Below are 17,959 nucleotides of genomic sequence, written 5' to 3' on the forward strand. Positions count from 1 at the left end.
TGATCTTTAGAACAGGTAGGGACCGGCAGAAGGCAGAATGAGTGAATATTTTTACAGGTAAGTTCATTGTTGGCATTTAAAAAGTACAAAAGTCCATTTATATATGAGAATTTAAATGACATTGATGGAACACCTTACACTAAAACCTATCAAATGAAGCTTGTCCCCCGCAGCTGTGAGCCACCTCTTAAATATGAACACACACCTCTGTGCTGCTAACAAGTTTAAAACCAGAGCAGTGTTTAGGCTTCCTGCTCTTCTGACTTGTAGCTGACTACTTGTCAAGGTGGTAGTCACTACTGTGTCATTAAATGGTTTTACCTTTTTTTAAAAAAAAATAAAGATCACAAATGGGTGCTTCTGAGTTTCTATGTTTGAAAACAGAATATTGGATTTTTATGGATAATCCACAGTCCCATATGAATCCAGCAAAATCCTACATTCCTACAGGAGGCAAGAAGGATCTTGAAGAAATCCCTACAGAACTTCCACAGTGCTAATCCTTAAGGAATTCTACATTCTCTATAGAACGTTTGTGTATTCTGCAGCAGTCCTGTCTGTTTTCACACTGCTAGGAATCCTGAAGTGTGTTCATACAGTATTCATACATTATTATTTTCTTCTGAAAACATTTGATTAGCATCAGCATGCATTGTCAATGTATGCATACATTAGTTCTAAATTAATGTTTGGATGTTTCAGCATATCTTGGAATTTCAAGATACGCTGAAAGGAATTAAAAATGATTAAACTGCACTACACATTTCTATCATTGAGTGTGAGTGGTTATTTTTAACCATCAATCATTGCTTTTGTAATTTCACATATACTTTACAGGTACAGTAAACCTATCACGAGGAGAAATATTGAAATAGAAATTAATTTAACCAGCAGAGGTCGCAAAAAGCTCAATTCTGTTTCAAAGCGTTTTGTCTTTGTTACTGTGACCTTCCTATCTTAACTTAACTAAAACCAAATAACTAGACGAAAAGTACTTTTAGCAAATATTTTGGGAATTTTAGTGATAAAACTAAATTTGTATTATATACACGTCATATAAACAATATCACAACAAGAATCAATTTTAGCATATAACGTTATTGATGTAATGATAAAAGTGGATCAATATAACGCAGGACAGGTTTTTGAACATTTTTCAAAAATAATTAAATCAAATCAATTCAATTCAAGGTGCTTTATTAGCATGACCAATGGGTACACTCAGTGTTGCCAAAGCAAATAAAAGAATGAAATTCACATGAAACAACAAAAAATAAAAGTAAAATAAAATCTAGACATTACATACATTTACAACAAAGACATATTATAAAATATTTACATATACTGTAGACCTATTGTATATTGTTTGCCGATTCTAATAACTTCAAAAACGTAAGTGCGTTATGTGTTTTAACGTACTTGAAATTGTCTAAGCTATACAATTATGTCACCAATTTCAGTTCATTCATGACAGCAAAACCCACCATAACAGACTTGAATGAAGTGTGAGAAGATTCAGCATAGTAGTAAGTGACCTCTTGTCTCTACCTCCCACTTGTGGTTTGTGACGTGGAGGAGGGATGGTGCTTTAAATATGGAAAAAAGACACGCAGAACACTGAGTAGTACTACCACACGGGCACATAACACTAGACATTTTGCATGCCGACACAGAAAGCACACACGAACAAATAAAGGAAGGTATTCCTAGATGGTCTGCCCGTTTTGTTGGGCATTGCAGCGTTTTTAGCTGTTCACAAAATTAACTTAAAAGTTGTTTGAAGAATGATACTTATAATCAAGGACACTGCAGTAGTCATGCAAGGCATTCATTGTGCATGGTGAAACTTTTATCTTGGAAGTTAATCGCCGCGCCTTATCATATCAGGGATTAGCACACTGGAAAAATACTAAACGTAAAAAAAATAAAGGTAAGACCGCATATCAAAACAGAGAAAACAGATAAGACAACTTCGCCCCTTTAACTGAGCCAACGCACTTGACTGTGCAGTTTTTCCTGGGTTCTTGAAGAGGAAATCGCTCAGGATAAGAAAAAGACAAAATGAGCGCCGATAAGAACAAGTAAGTAATCAAATCGATTTCAAAGCGTTACAATTGTGTGTTGATTTATCTTAAAAACTGTATTCAAAATAGTTCACGTATGATTTATGCTTCCGGTTAATGTACTTTTGAAACCAGCTGTAAAGTTAATATGAATATTGCCCCGGTCAAAAGTAAGTAGGTAATAAGATCTTGCAGCAGATGTGAGAGAGAGCCTATTGGAAACTGTATCACATTTCAGCGTCTTGGATATTGCACACACTGAGGATCAAAACGTGCTTTTTACATAGAGATTTGTTATTAATTTTGTTTCTGCATTATGTTTCAAGTACTACTGTACAAGATATTTACCACTAACAGGATTAAGGCTAACATCCGGAACCCAATGTAGTACATTTTGTAAATAAGAACAATTTAACTAAAAATTAAACTAATGGCATTGTTTATTTTAGTGACTGACGAATGTAACTAGCAAGAAGGTTCATAAAAAAATCCATATTCTAATAATTAAATGCGTTAACAGCAAATAAAAAAGCTTATATTCATCCAGTTTATTACAAGACGACATCTGGGGGTAATTCGCGATTATGATCATTCTGTTTGAGAATTAGCATTTGATTTCTGTATGATTTCCGCATTAATAGTCACGATGTGAAATTGTTTTGTATAATAGTCTTCCTTCTTGTTTAGTTGCACAGTGTTGTGTGTGTGAAGAGTTTGTTAAATCCAAGAAAATAAAATTACATTCCCGAACTTGTAAACTGCAAAGTGTATGTAGAATGACAAAACATTAAGATTTTAGGATAATGTTAATAACTGAAAATAGATAATAGTAAGAATAAATATACTTACACTGATTTGTTCTGATTTGCACTTGCTGGGCAGTGTCTGTGCACGAGGCAATATACAGTCATGTCTTAAAGTTACTTGTACTCCTAATCGGGACATTTTTTTTACTCTCCTTAAATTGTTCATGAATAGGATGTTTTGCACTTTTTTTTTCATAAACCACATAAACAATTTAATTTCCTAAAAGATATAGGAAATTGTTTTTTTTTTCTGGGGGGGAGAGGGAAGAATAAGAATACCTTGTTTCTAACACATCCACCTTTTGCTGATACAGTATGTTGGATTCATTTTCTTCCAGTCTGACATCAGTAATTTAGAACTCATTAACTTAGCGTTCTTATTTTAAAGACTTTGGGTTATTTTTCAAATAAAGAACATGCAAGCAAAAAATAAGACAATTATCAAATAGAAGAGGTTAAAATCATAATTTGATACATGAAAACACCCACCAGTTTCTATAACATTATGTAACTTAATATTTATGGTTGCAATTCAAAAGCAGAAAACTTCAGTTTCTGTACCTTCAAGATCACGTAAAAATAGAATTAATTGCACATTGTTTTGAACCTTTTCTTTATTCATTAGCATTTAACATGTCACATTTTACAACCTGTATTGATATATGATTAAATATGGGAAGATTCTGAGACATACCAGATGACATATACCTGTTGGTCACTGAAACAGTGGAAGGTTCAGTAGTTTAATAAGCCATTCTTTGTTAAAAAATGAAGCTTTGTGTAAATGGATGTAAGCATAGAAAATACTAAAATAAATGTTCAGATCCATGTGTTTATTTCTGAAGCAGTAGTAAACCTCAAAAGCTTGAAATACTGTGCTACTGTGCAAAGGTTTAAACATATGGCTTTTGCAGCGGCCTTTGACGTGTCTAGCACTACAGACTTGCACAGATGAATAGCCTGCTTTATAAAGTAAATCACATTTTCAGGTGAAAAAGCAATCATTAAACTTCCTGGAGCACAATTATGGAATTAATATAATCTGTCCTTGATCCTTGATACTTTATTCTGAATACATAGTTCAGTCATTCCGTAAGACAGTGTGGTTGAAGGAAAATAGGTTTCGTTAAAGCAACAGATAAGAGATATCAGCTTCAGAAAATTGGGATAGCAGGTGTATTTTATTACCTTGCAGTAGTTTCATATTATTTTATAGGCTATGTAATCTATAGTTGGGCATATTTCTCATACCACACTGAAGAATGAAGAAATGAAGGAGTACATCTTCAGAGGAGAATAAAAATGTTGGTCAAATAATGACATTTTGTTTCAGAAACCAGTTACTTGCAGCATTTTTTGGTATCAATTTATCAATTTAGTCACACAGTGAGACAGATTTAAGTTGGTCTTGGAGAACATAAAAGAAAAAAGAAACTTTTATCACAGGAAGATTACAACTATAGATAAACTGTAGATAAGATATCTAAAAGTATTTGGGATGCATTTAACAATGGTTTGCTTTCAAAGCATGTACTGCAAGTTGTGCTAAAGAAAGAACTACATCCTTGATGACACACTATAACAGCAGTGACATGACCATCGAAGCATATAACATATCTGTTGCAGTTCAGTATTGGATTGATGTCTAGTTCTTGTTTTCACTGTGCCTTTTCAAGGAGCATATTAAGAATTTCCTTTCAATTAGATTTGTGACTTTATCTTGAACACGACAAAGCTGTTTTAAAAACACCAAATATTTTTGTTTCACCCACTCGAGTTGGAGTAGCCAGTTTTTTGTATCAGATCAGGGCTGCAAACCCCACCGCTGCACACAGGGGGAAAATGGAAAAGAGCCAACCCACCCACCTTCAAGTTACTATTAACATGTCACTCAATCAACTCTCATCAACAGCACCACCAAGTGCCCAGGAGCCCTCAGGGACTGCTTTGTCACTGAGAGCCAAGAAATCCCTGGCCTCTTCTATGTCTATTAATTGTTCTTATACTGCTTGGGAAATGCTGGTCACAGTCAGTTAGTGAAATGATCAAGCTCGCAAAGCTTAACATGCAATCGGATTTACCGACATGTTAGTGATATTTGCACAGATCGCTCTATGGAAGGGGTGTTTTGACAAGAGGCACCATTGGCAGCAACCTGGAAGACAGCCTCAAGGGGAATCTTGTCTAGAATTGACCAGTGATTGTAGTTAGCAGTAGCTGAATGAAATTCTCACATTTTCTTGTTCGTATTAAAAGTTGTGTCAAAGCAGTCAGAGAATGGAACCAGTTGAGGGAGAGGCTGAGAGAGTTGGGGAGAGGAGACTAAGGGTAGAAGGTTAGAGAGCTGGGAAAAGCCTTTGCTTGGTACAAATCCATCTTAATAGAGCAAGAAACACTCTTTAGCTTTTGATCACATCCATGTCTGTAGTAAAGGTTCTTGCGAAAGGGTCCGTTGAGCCATTCATACAGAGCTTAGGCTCTTTCTTACACAACATTATTTTCATGTCACGATAAGAACTAAATTCCCTATCTGCTGAGTCGTAAATGTGATCAATTTCTGGTTCTTTGCACCTTTACAAAGAATTACCTTGGTAATTCTAAACCTTTTAGAGTTTAGAAAATGTTTTTGGAGGCTTAGAATAAATTAATCTCACACCCAAAGAAGGCTCCACAGCTGAAATGTTGTTTCTTTTCTTCTCTTTTCGGCATGGAATAAACCTTTACTTGTTCCTAAATTAATTTATTATTATCTGAAAACCCTGGTATGGGTCCAATCTGAGGATTATCCCAAAAACACGGGTTACAAGGTGCCAGTTAATTGTGGGGTGAACATGTAAACTCTACATGGAAGGTGCCCCAGCCTTAATCACTAATAAGTGCCCTCGAAACACTAATCATCATGCCACCTTGAAGCCCCAGAAGAAAAACCGTTTAAAATAAATCTATTTTCAGTTCAGTGATATAACATTCCTTTTTAGAAAAGACACAACAATAAACAGGCTCATAAATGTGCAAAGCTGTGTCAATCAAACACTTTGAGTAACAAGCTAATGAGTATTTTTGACATTTTTCCTTTGTCAAAAGAAAACTATGCTTGAAGTAAATACTGTAGGGAAACACACTTACCTTATTAAACATTAAGTTCTGAATGCACAAATAGATTTGAAATGTGTACATGAATTTTCACTTTCCTGTTTTCTCTCAAAGAGTGACATTAAATGTAAATGAGCACTGTTATATGCCAATGGTAACATTAAAAATCCCAAAGCCTATAATGTATTCTTTCCAGTGAATAGCCAGTGATTAGCCAGTTACTAATCATTGAAATTTAAAAGTGTCATTTAACTAACAAGATTCACTCTAGGATTCTGTAGGTTTTATAACCGTTAGAATTTTATTCATAATTTTCCACTCTAGGGGCACGAGGGAGTAGGAGTCTAATCCAGCAAGCTATGGAAGCAGGGCAGGATACACACTGGAGGGCACACCAGTCCTTCGTAGGGGAACACACAGACATAAACATGCACACATTCACAACAGGGCCAGTTTTACAGCAGCAAATTAACCTAACAGTATGTTTTTGGACTGTGGAAAGAAACCTGTCAGGAACAGTTCTTTCCGGGCCCTATGCGGGCGACACGATCCAAAAAGGTGGTGAAACAATAGGGCAAAATATCATGCAGGAGTCGGTCAGGAGACAGGGGGGCGTGTCCATGCAGTGCTAGTGTCCGGGGGGAGTGAATCCAGGGCGAACACTCCAAGGGTAAATCCAGAGGGGGAATCCAAGACGGGAGGTTTAGTCCAAGACCAGGGGATCCATCCGTAGTTAAAACCAGAACCGGGTCGGGACCGGCGGGGCAAGGAAACAGGAACAGGAAACTAAAACCATAACGGACCCAGACGCGGCAAGACCCCGGGCTCTCACGACATAGAAATCAATGAGAAGCCCCGAGCAATCGCCTGCGTCTGGCTTTAAAGGTGGAACTAAAGAGGGGCTGGAATAAGGAACAGGTGTGGGGAATGGGACAGAACGAGGAAGGGCTGGAGCGCCCTTAAGAGGAGGAGTAACGATCGTGACAAAACCAGCATAAACACAGGAAAAACATACAAACTCCATGTAGATAGCACCCAGGAATTCAACCCAGGACCCCAGAACTACTAGACAGCAATGCTTCCCACTGACCTTTTGTGTCACTCCAATATAGTTAAAAATATATTTAAAAATAAATACAACCATGTTTACCTTTATAGGTACCATCAACAATTAAAAGATCAGTATTACCTGGTATAACCTTTGTATTAAAAGCAAAATTACAAGTATTTTGTACACCCTATAGGACTAGCACCACATTTAGAATGTAATGGCAAAAATATTCATTTTAAAATTTAAAAAATACCTTATTTACCAGAAGATGGTTAATTGGTAAATAAGATTCACTGTTCTGATATTAGTAAGATCTGTCCTTTGCCTAGCAGAACGCCCTCAAAGCGTGGTGCAATGGGTGAGTCATACAACAGGCCAGTAGCTGGTACCAGTCCCAGACCTGCAGAGAAGTCAGCCTTGGCTGTGAACCCATAGGAAGTCCTGTAATGTGCACCTGCAGGCTGAAAAGAGAATATGGGCTTGGGAAGTCTCACCTCAGTGAGCATGTGGAACCCCTGCTGATGAGCTACCCCTGTGAGATCTAGCTTCTTAGAGATTCCCTGGAAAATATTAGCTTATGAGGATAAAAATAACCTTTTTTGTGCAGTGGGTAGTGTTTTTAAGATGCTAAAGAATTCAAAGTCTCTTACAGTCTTGTATTATTTGTATTAACTGTATTACTCAGAGATCTTAGCAGCAATAAAATGCCTTGTCTCCCATAGAGCAAAGATTTTTGGACATAGACAGATTTTCTTCACAAAGAATGAAGTGTTTTGTTTATCTGAAGCAAATTTTGGTTTGAAAACCCTTTTATTTGTATCTATGCAGAAGCTAATAATGATTGTCTTTGTGGTACTGCCTAGAATTTAAACACCTCATTTTAACATGGTTGATTGTACTGTACCACTGGATCTAAAACACTACATTAGAAACTTAAAGAAATATATTGTATACTGGGTGCAATACTGTACTGTACTTGTCCCACAATGACCAACTGTATATAATTAATTGTCTCTGATTTAATAATTATTAGTATAGTAAGATTGCACCAATCCTTATCTTACTATTGCAGACTGATAAATTGCTTCGTTAGTAAGGGCTCTTTATATCAGTACAGAACTTTATCTGTTCTGGAATTGAAAGTAGCCTGGCACTTAGTGAAATAAGAGCTCCATGTCTGGTGTCAAAGTGAGGCAGCACAGGGTGCTAGTAACATTTAATCCTAAGAGTTAATGCTGGTGGGTTAAGTTCCAGATGAGCTGACAAATGTGCATTCCCTTAAAGTTTGGCTCATGTTTGCATAAAGTTCCTTGTCGTGAAACAGAACTCGACACAATGCTCATTGGATTTCTTGTGAAGTGGGAGTGCAGTAAGGCAGCTGTGTCCCACAGAGATTTCTAAAATGTTTAAAACTGTTCAACAGATTCTTTAGTATTTCAGTTAGGTTTTATATAAAACAAGGTGTTTTTCTTCATATTTCCTTTATATGATATATTTATAATTTATATATATTTATATTTACCAGATGCTGTGCAGTGTTAGCTGGTTTAGAGACAATCTCTTTATCAAATAATTAATTTGTTCCAGCCAGGTTTGTGTTAAATAGAGATGAGCAGGAGTGTTATCTGATGAAAAATTGTAGGTGTTTCCTGTCTTTGTTTGTTTTTCAGTTTACTTGCTCCTCAACATACTGTATATTTGATTTAACAGAAGTAGCTAGAGGGGGAATGCAGATACACTGTGACCTTACTCTACACCCATTCGTGACACTGCTGGAGGCCAACTCTAAGAAATGATAGGGTGAACAACCTCATTTCATGTTACAAGACTGTAGTTTGATAGGCCTATGTTTGGTGTGATAGTTATTTCGACTCTTAGAAACTTCAGGGGTTAGTTGATCCACACTAAAAGCAGTGTACTAACTGGGGATCAACTCATGGTTAGAACAAAAGAGTGTGATTAACCAGTTGCGATGAATTAGCAAACACAAATAATCTACATGTGTGCCAATTCTGGGGTCAGTTCCACTACAACTCAGTTCTGTCTCCAGTCCAGTTCAATTACATCCAATATTTTAATTGCAGGATAAACTTAATCAATTCACATTCTACCCACATACTGTATACATTCAGATTCTGTCAAATCCTAGCTTTAGTTAATAAAATGTATAGTTATGTATTAAAGACAAAGGGAACTGGCAGAACATCCATGTCTTTTTTGTTTTTATTGCCACTTATAATAGAATTGATGATCATTTCCATTTATTACAGTATATTACTGTAAAAATCCAGATGAAACTGAACTCTAGACAGATAAAATTGTACTGTAGCTTCTGTTGCCTTATGAGGAATTATGGCTTTATACACAAAATATCATCACCCATCAATTCTGTTACACCTGATCATCGTTCCTCAAACTTTGAATTTTTTTAAACTTTTCAGGCTAATTGGGGGTAAATGGGTAGAATTCCAACTGTATTCTTGTCTCATCTGAGATAACTCTGGCTCAGGACGTGACATTGACATTTCGGAAGAACCATCAGTGGTAGCGATACTGCTGCTGATTTCAGTGGAGAGGTTGTGTCACGGGAGCCGGTCCTAACTCCCATGTAGTGCGTATTTAGGACCCTATGCAGACGGTAAATTCCAGAAGAGACTGGAGAAGGACATAGGGAAAACACGGAGAGGAATGGATGGGTGGAACTGACCCAACCACAGAAGGGTCTGGTCTGTACTCACACAGGATAGGAGAGAGAGAGACAGGTACTGACCCAACCACAACAGAGCCTGGTCTGTACACACTCAGGACAGGAGACACAGTCAGGAACTGTCCCAACCACATATGGGCCTGGAATGTACACACACAGGACATGAGAGAGAGACAGGTACTGACAGGGGGCGGTGCCAACGGTAATCCAGGGAATGGACAAGCCTTGTGGCATCCATTTTCCAATACTGTACCAGGAATAGTGAGAGCACCAGTCTTAAATAATGACAGACTAAACAGGAGGCAGATGCATGTAATAAAGTAAAATACGAAAGGCTCAGAGCACCCTTAAGAGGAGGGATGACGATTGTGAAAGGTTGGTTGTACAGTATATGAAAATTGTATTGGCAGAGGGGATTTAGTCATATCGGCAACTATCAGTAGGAAGGTGACCTTGTTAGCCAGCAGTTACTCGTGCAGTCCACTTCTTGCTTATACATACCCAATCTGAAATAAAGATGCAGACACGCTGTCATGTTGAAACCTTCCCATCTTCCCATCGACTTTGGAATTGCATCTCTGTTGATGAATGCATGGTTACCACCATCTTGCTGTAGCTCATCACTGCATAATGTAAACCTTGGACACATGTGATGACATTGCTGGCACTGATTAGCTGGGGCCCTTTCGATTCTAAGTCACTTTGGATAAAAAGCATCTATCAAAAGAATAAAAGCCAGCTGGCTATTGCACCAATGAGTATGAGTGAAAAATACCAAATTTTCAGTTACATTCACATCTTCCAAGGACTTCCTTTACTTGGAGTTTCCACAGTGGTAATACGGTGAATAAGCTAACAGAATGTAACTTAAGCCTTCTGTACACTTCAGCAATCTCCTCACATATTCTGTAGACGTGCTCTCTAGAATGTATTATTATTAAATGCTAGTTTGACCCTTATCTGTAGCCCTTGCTTGCTTTGGTATGGACAACATGAAAACACCTTTTATACTTTTCAGTTTGGAATTAGCCATTTAATTTGTTTAATTTTTTTTCTTGATTGAATTGAACAAATCAGCAGGTATTTAAACTTTCATTATGATAGTTTTTTTCGTGTTTTTCATACACACTTGTCAATTACCATATCAGAAGGTAACAAAATACATAGTCTGCATTCAAGTGTCACTAATTAAGTGTTCTAATGTATTAATTTACAAACTCATTGATTGATCTTACACAATGCAGTAAGGACCTCTTTAAGAAAAGGATTTTGAACCTTTCCCTCAGTTCTGGTTTCCAATGACATTAACTGCTTAAGTCAATGGTCCATACTAATTCCACTGATCAAATGTCCCAAAGATGTTTTTGATCCCCTTTCTTTGCATATGTCTTTACACTCTGTGACCAGTACTCAGTTTAGTTTGACTCTGTGTACTAATGTAAGAGGGTTATCGAGCTGATCACAGGTATGAACTGCAAATCTTAAACCTAACTTATATACAGCAACTTCATGCTGTGACATATGCATTTTTAAATTAAAACTAGACTTTGAAAGAAAATTGACAAATGTGAGTACTAATCAATGTAAAGAAAAAAGAGGTTTAGGAAAAAAATTGGTTATTGTTAAAACAGCACACACAAATGTTACATGGATAGACATTGCTATATAGTACAAGAGAGTATGCATTATGTTGTGACGCGGTCTCGCCATCCGAAATTATACAGACTACAGATTTGTGCTTGCTGATTGGGACCCTGTGTGGCTTGCCTTTATAAGGTTGACCATTGTGACTCATATACTGTAGCTACCTGCACCATAGAATAAGCCCTTTACAGTAAATTATTATAGCAATTTGAAATTTCCAGCACTGTAATTACTTTGTGCTCTCCTGCCTTCACACCCACACTCACTCATGGTGATTTGAAAGGTATTTTAACTGAAATGGACTTTCATTGAAATGTAATAAAATGTGAATGGGGTCCCTTTTCTTGTGAGAAAACACATCTGAAAACAAGTTTAAATGTTCTTAGATGCATGATGTATTTTTTATGGAATGGGGGTAGTAAATGTGGTGGTCATATGGAGAATTTGAATCAACTGTATTCTCCTTTTTGAAGTAATTTCAGATTTGCCCTAAATATTTCTTGATAAAACAAAATTCATGTGGTCATGGATACCTTAGAGGTAGATGTATTACAGTCACTAACCGCTGGCTGGACTCTTCTTGATTGTTTGAAATTACTGCATATATGATGTAAATTAATATTCCAGAGAAGATGTATCAAGTAGATTCTGTGCTAGGCTTGTAAGTCTTTCTGTATCTTAACTGTAGCAAACATGTCTATAGAATCTTTACTATTATCTGTGAGGACTCAAATCACAAAGCTTTTGTACCCTTAGGATGCGAATGTCCCAGCAATAAGTAGGTTGAAAGAAAAAATGTGGGGCAGGTTACTTAATCATCATCATTTATTAGATTTCAGAAAAGAAGAGCTTAAAAAAAGATCTGGGAATGGAACAAGGACCTTTCTGATGCATGAATCCTGCAAAAGTTTTTATGCAAATAGAAATAAATGCAGTCTTTGTTGTCCTAGCCAGTATTCTTAAACAGTTTTCTCATTACTGCTTGACTGGTCCATGACTATCTCTCCAATCCACCTATGGTTTCAAATGACCTTCATATACTCACCACTAATGTTCCACTGCCGATTTTAGGATGTTTTCAGCGGTAACACAGCCACTCCTGTTCTGAAGTTGAAAGCTTATACTGTAGCTTTAAGGCGAGAGAGAGCATGCTGTCTGTTCCTCATTCTCTAGGATTACTGAATCGTACAGCAGGATATTAGGAGGGGATGTATGTGTACATGTAAAAGAAGATATTGTCTTTTATTTCCCTAGTTAACTTGTCTGTCATTGAGGTATTTCTGGAATGTTTAAATATTAATAATAATGATAAAAGCCATTGTAAATACGTACTGTAATGGTCACAAGAAGAATATCAGATCCAGCTATATCTCACCTGCTTGATTTCACGTTTAACCATTTCTTCATTATATACAATAGAAACAGCTGTAAAAAATCATGAATAATGACCATAGATGTACTGTAGGTAAATGAAACTGAATCTGTGAATTGGACTACTGTGTATCCTTTTTTCTGAGGTAGTTGATAATACTCTCTCTCTCATAATACTATTCTCTTGTCTAAAATGTGTCTAAAAATTCTTCAACAGCTCTTTTAGAATATTTAATAATGTAATAATTTATAATAATGCATAGGTACTGTATCTCCTTGACCCAGTGTACAGTTTAGGAACATACAGTACTGTTACATGTAATGAACATGGGAGGTTTCTGAATATTCTGTCAGTAAAGTGCTCATCTTACTATTTCATCTTACTGAGCTAGTAAAATCAATAATCAACAAATATACACTGTACATACTGCTACTGCCAATGAATCATCTTTATTGATTAAAAGAGTCACTTTACAGGTCACAAAATGTTGTTCCAATTCATGTAATCTTTTTCAAAACTTCAAATTAGTGATGGCTTTAATCTGTCCTCAAATTTGTATTTGACAATTCTGGACAAGAACAAGAGACATATTGTTGAAAAGAGCATCTTCACAGTGTCAGTTATTCTTATCACCAGTCTGCAAGGAGGGTGACAGTTTTTCTTCCTGGACTATACTGTGGACTGCAAAGTAAGGTGAAAATCAAAAACAGGTGTTACAGTACATTGTGGTGTTTAACATCCAATGGGAAATTATTAGGACTTTTGATTTGTCTCATTTTCTAAACCACTAGGTTTTCTAAGTTGTTAACCCCATAAACTGTTTTTGTTTTCCATTAGAATATTTATATAATAACAAAATGAAATCTCAATTTTAAAATCCTGTAATTCAGTCTTGAAAATGTTGCAATGAATGACTCTAAAAGCCATCCACTGAAACACCAGCTCTGCAGTGCCAAACTGCATTTCCTCTGTGTTTAGGAATCTCTTGTTTTGGGGCTTTTGTAGAAAATGTATGTTGATAAACAACACTGATGTTTGTACAGCAGTTCATACATTCTCACTTTAGATGTTTAGGCTGTGTGACCGAAATCATTAGAGCTAAATTGATATTCATTAAGGTAGCAAAAATGTATGCTTGAGGCTGGATTCTCATGCTTTACTGTGGAAATGTGAATTCACATTGAGTAGATGTGGTGCAAGTCAATACAAGTGAGCTAGCAGTCGACTTCCCCAAGTGGATGCCTGTTGTGTGCTTGTGTGTTACACTCTTAACTATAGCTGGGCTAATCCCTAAACGACAGATCATTATAGGGCAGCCACGTGATGGGCAGCTTGTTGCTGAGGTGAGGAGCGTGGGATACGATAGTATTATAGGCCAGCTGGAGCTGGAATCTCAAGTGTGCATTACTATACAGACAGTGCACTAGAGTGGACATCTTGGGTGACGTAGGATTTATTCAGGACCGCTAGCTGTCACCTCTGTGGACATCAAGCTCAATCAGACTTGAACCAACAAGCCACCCCCATCCCATCGACACGCTGTTGTGGATTACTTCGCTTACACCTGCCAGCATCCTTGTCCTTCCAAGGACAGGATTTCCAGTAAAGTGAGACCACTTTGGACAGTGTCTTTTTGTGTTTGACAGAGAGTCATAAAAAAAATGAACAACAGTTTGCAAGTTAGCAACCCCAGGAGTAGATTTGGCTCTACGAGTTCCCTCCAGGAGAAGTGTGAGCAGTCTTTCTTTCTATTTTATTACTACAGGATGGAGGACGAGGCAGTATTGGACCGAGGGGCATCCTTCCTGAAGCATGTCTGTGATGAGGAAGAGGTGGAAGGTAAGCTAGCTTGAAGCTGTAATATAAACCCCCAGCTGATGCACATGTTGTTTTTCTGTTTCCTCTGCACTGTCTCCCAGTTTGCTCTTATTATTTAATCTTTCCTGGTCCTTTTAAATTTCTATGTTTCTACACCATTGTACGTGTAAACAACAGTACAGTGTGCTGTACAGCAGTTTGTTTTTCAGGCATTTTATTGGATATAAAAATGGGGTATTAAAACAAAGATATGCAGGAATTTTACCTGCTTATTTGCTTTGATTCTACGCAGAACATCCTTCTGATGGATATTCACCTGTGCTGAAATTTAAAGTGGAGAAAGAATGATTTTTCCATTGTTTAAATATTCCGATATAGTATAAAGAAAAATAGTACAGAGAAAAATCCAGGATGATTATTGAATGATGCTGCCTGTTGTCATCTTTCAGTGAGTTTCTCTGGAAGAACACTAGCGTGCGCATGAAACATTTCTTTCACTGTATTTGTTGTTTTCTTATGTTGTGAACATACATTTATGGATCTGGAAGAAAATGAATCTGAAGATTTTTCATCTTTAGCTGCTCATTTTTGTGGCAGTGTCTGTTTTTCTCATTTACCTTAAACTGACTCCCTTAATAATCCCCTTCCCTGCTGCTTGTGTAATGCTGTGTCCGGCATGGGGCAAAATCCTCCTGCTGGCTTTCCGTTGTCCCTGATGCCCCCTTTGGCTTCCTCTGTGGGGTGCGGCTTTGAATAAAGGTTACAGCACACTTCCGTAGGCTTCTGAGCCCTTTTTTATTAAGGTTACCAGTTTTTCTCTTGAAATCAAACACGCTAATTCATCAGTCTACCAGTATAAATCCAGTAGCGTTTATTTAAGGTTGAACTGCCCTCTGCACAGGTATTCATTGTCCAAACATCCTGCTATGTGATTTAGATGTTTTTTACAGGGCGTTCTGCTTTGCTCCCATCTTCCACCTCATTTTCACTGAGGGCTCATCACTGTTTGCTCATTTCTCTGAGAACAGTGGTAGTAATACTGAGTGTTGCGCTGGAAACAATTTAGTAGCACTCTTGGAAATGTTAACAAACATTCATAGCTCTAAAAATTGATACATTTTATTTAAGAATATACTGCTCTAAAACAAACATACAACTTTTTTTGTCTCTACCCTTTTGTATGTATCTTTAAAATCCAAAATGTGTTGTACAATTCTTCAGTTATATCATTGTTAACACAGGTCATATTTTGCACATTTTGTTAATTTGAATAAACCATAATGTTAGAGTTATCTTAAAATATATTCTTTCTTTATCATTGCTTTGTGATTACAGTAAATGTAGAAAAAATATTCAGATGTTATTAAGTCCAATAAATTGTTTATTTTTGACATCTTAAACATAAAAGCAACTGGGTAAAAATACTGTAAGAAATAAAATAACTTAATTGCTACCATTGATTCCCAGAGGCTTCAGAACACAGCCTCATTAAATTGCTTAGGGCAGGAAATATACTTTAATGTGAATCAAAGAAGAGAGACTTCAGGGAGCAGAGATCTTATCACCTGATTTGAGTAAGGCCTCAATACTAGGTTTATTTCTATTGTGAAAAAGACCTCTTTATAATGTTTCCTGAAAATGCTAGGTATAATGGGACATATTAAAGTGACTTTTATCTTATGGGATTCAATAGCTTCTGTCACACTACTTGAGCCCATTATTAATGCTATCCTGATCACAAATGAGAGCTATCTTAATGGCTGTGACCTATTGCAGGACCCTTCTGTCTGCTTTTTAACAATTAAAACCTACTACATGGCTCAGGATTTGTGCCTGTGGCTGGAAGGTTGCCGGTTCAAATCTCGCAGCCGGCAGAGGAATCCTACTCCGTTGGGCTCCTGAGCAAGGCCCTTAACCCCAGCTGCTCCAGGGGAGCCGTACAATGGCTGACCCTGCGTTCTGACCTCAGGCTCTCTCCCTGTCTGTGTGTCTGTATGTCTCATGGAGAGCAAGGTGGGGTATGCGCAAAGATAATTCCTAATGCAAGAAATTGTAAAGGGTTAATAAAGTGATATTATTATACATATTGAAGGAACACAGACAGGATCCATAGAAAATTGAAAGTGTGAAAACCATTGAAGAGTAATCATATGCACAACTGTTAAAGGCCGACTTTAAGTGCAGTGCACACAGATGTGTGAACATTTTCTTTCATACTTGTGTCCACTTTTACATGGCAACTGTTTACTCTGTGGCTACAGTAATGGTTTTATAGCTAATAGCAAAGAAGAATAAAGTAATTTAAGGGAATTAAAAATGAATTATCATAATAGTTAAGCCTTGTCTCTTTACTTATTTTTGGAGAGTGCTTGATTGATTGTTTGGAGAATCACATGTCTGATTAGCATGCTCTGTGGGCCAGGTGGCACTGTGCCACCTCTTGCATTGATCGCAACTATTCCTCTGACTCTGTTACTGGGGTAACTGCAAGCAAACAACACCAGTGATTAAATGAGCAGAACAAAACTGACTGCAAACATGAGAAATTCTCTTCATCGCGTGATAAACATTTTGATTCAGACCCTTTTTTAATGTTATAAATAAATCTCCTCACGGAAGGACAGGAAGTGCAATACAAGGGGTGCTTTGCAACTCGGTGAACAGAGCTCTGCCTTTGCTGGCACTTTTAAAAAGCAATTTTCCCACCTTTTATTAGCTGTAGGAACATTTCCATGCAGCCTTCGACAGCCAAGTGGTTTGATTTGATTTTGATGTGCATTACGAACTCATCAAAGGCTCTTATTTGGATCACACACAGCTCCCAGCAGCTCAGGTTAAGGTAGGGTTTGTGAAACAGCTGTAAACCCTTTAAAACCAAGCATATGCAAAACATATAAAATGACAAATACAGAAAATTAAGTGTGGATCCAGAAATAAGACCACAATGGGATTAACACTATATAAATGTATGAACTACTAACCTACAGATCTTAATCTACATCTTTTCCCTTCTGTCTTGTCTTTTATATCTGTTCATTTCCAATAACATCAGGAATAATGGAGCTGAATGTCGTGCTTCCAAAAGTCCTGCAACACAACTGAGAATTCTGAGCACTCATTGTGGAGATGCTTAGTTTAAGTTTAGTTTAAATATAAAAAATAAAGTTTGTTTTGTTCTCTTATGTTTTCATTGTTAAGGAACTTACAGATGTTTTCCTAGAATTACCTGCTAAATGAAACTACAGTTCTGATTTGTGAATTCAATTTGTGCTATTTGTATTATTGATTTGTTTGCCGGAAGTCGTTATCCAAGGCAACCCACACTTGAAACAGATCATAGGTCTGTTAAAGCTGTATTTTTTACATGTCATAACAAAAAGTTAATAATATACAGTACACTTGCAT

At 36.9% G+C, this 17,959-nt stretch overlaps 1 protein-coding gene across 6 annotated transcripts in view; it reads left to right on the forward strand.

The window, feature by feature from the left end:
- The first annotated feature begins 1,609 nt into the window (after window positions 1–1,609).
- slc4a4a (solute carrier family 4 member 4a) overlaps window positions 1,610–17,959 on the forward strand; it is a 98,928-nt gene continuing 82,578 nt past the window's right edge. For all 6 annotated transcript variants that reach the window (XM_015339894.2, XM_015339882.2, XM_015339896.2 and 3 more), the window contains exons 1-2: window positions 1,610–2,081; window positions 14,502–14,575. In XM_015339894.2, the coding sequence (XP_015195380.1) occupies window positions 2,062–2,081; window positions 14,502–14,575 (94 nt within the window). In that variant the 5' untranslated portion in view covers window positions 1,610–2,061. The remainder of the gene's footprint in view (window positions 2,082–14,501; window positions 14,576–17,959) is intronic.

This window comes from Lepisosteus oculatus, chromosome 3, assembly GCF_040954835.1.
Source record: "Lepisosteus oculatus isolate fLepOcu1 chromosome 3, fLepOcu1.hap2, whole genome shotgun sequence".
NCBI classification, from domain to species: domain Eukaryota; kingdom Metazoa; phylum Chordata; class Actinopteri; order Semionotiformes; family Lepisosteidae; genus Lepisosteus; species Lepisosteus oculatus.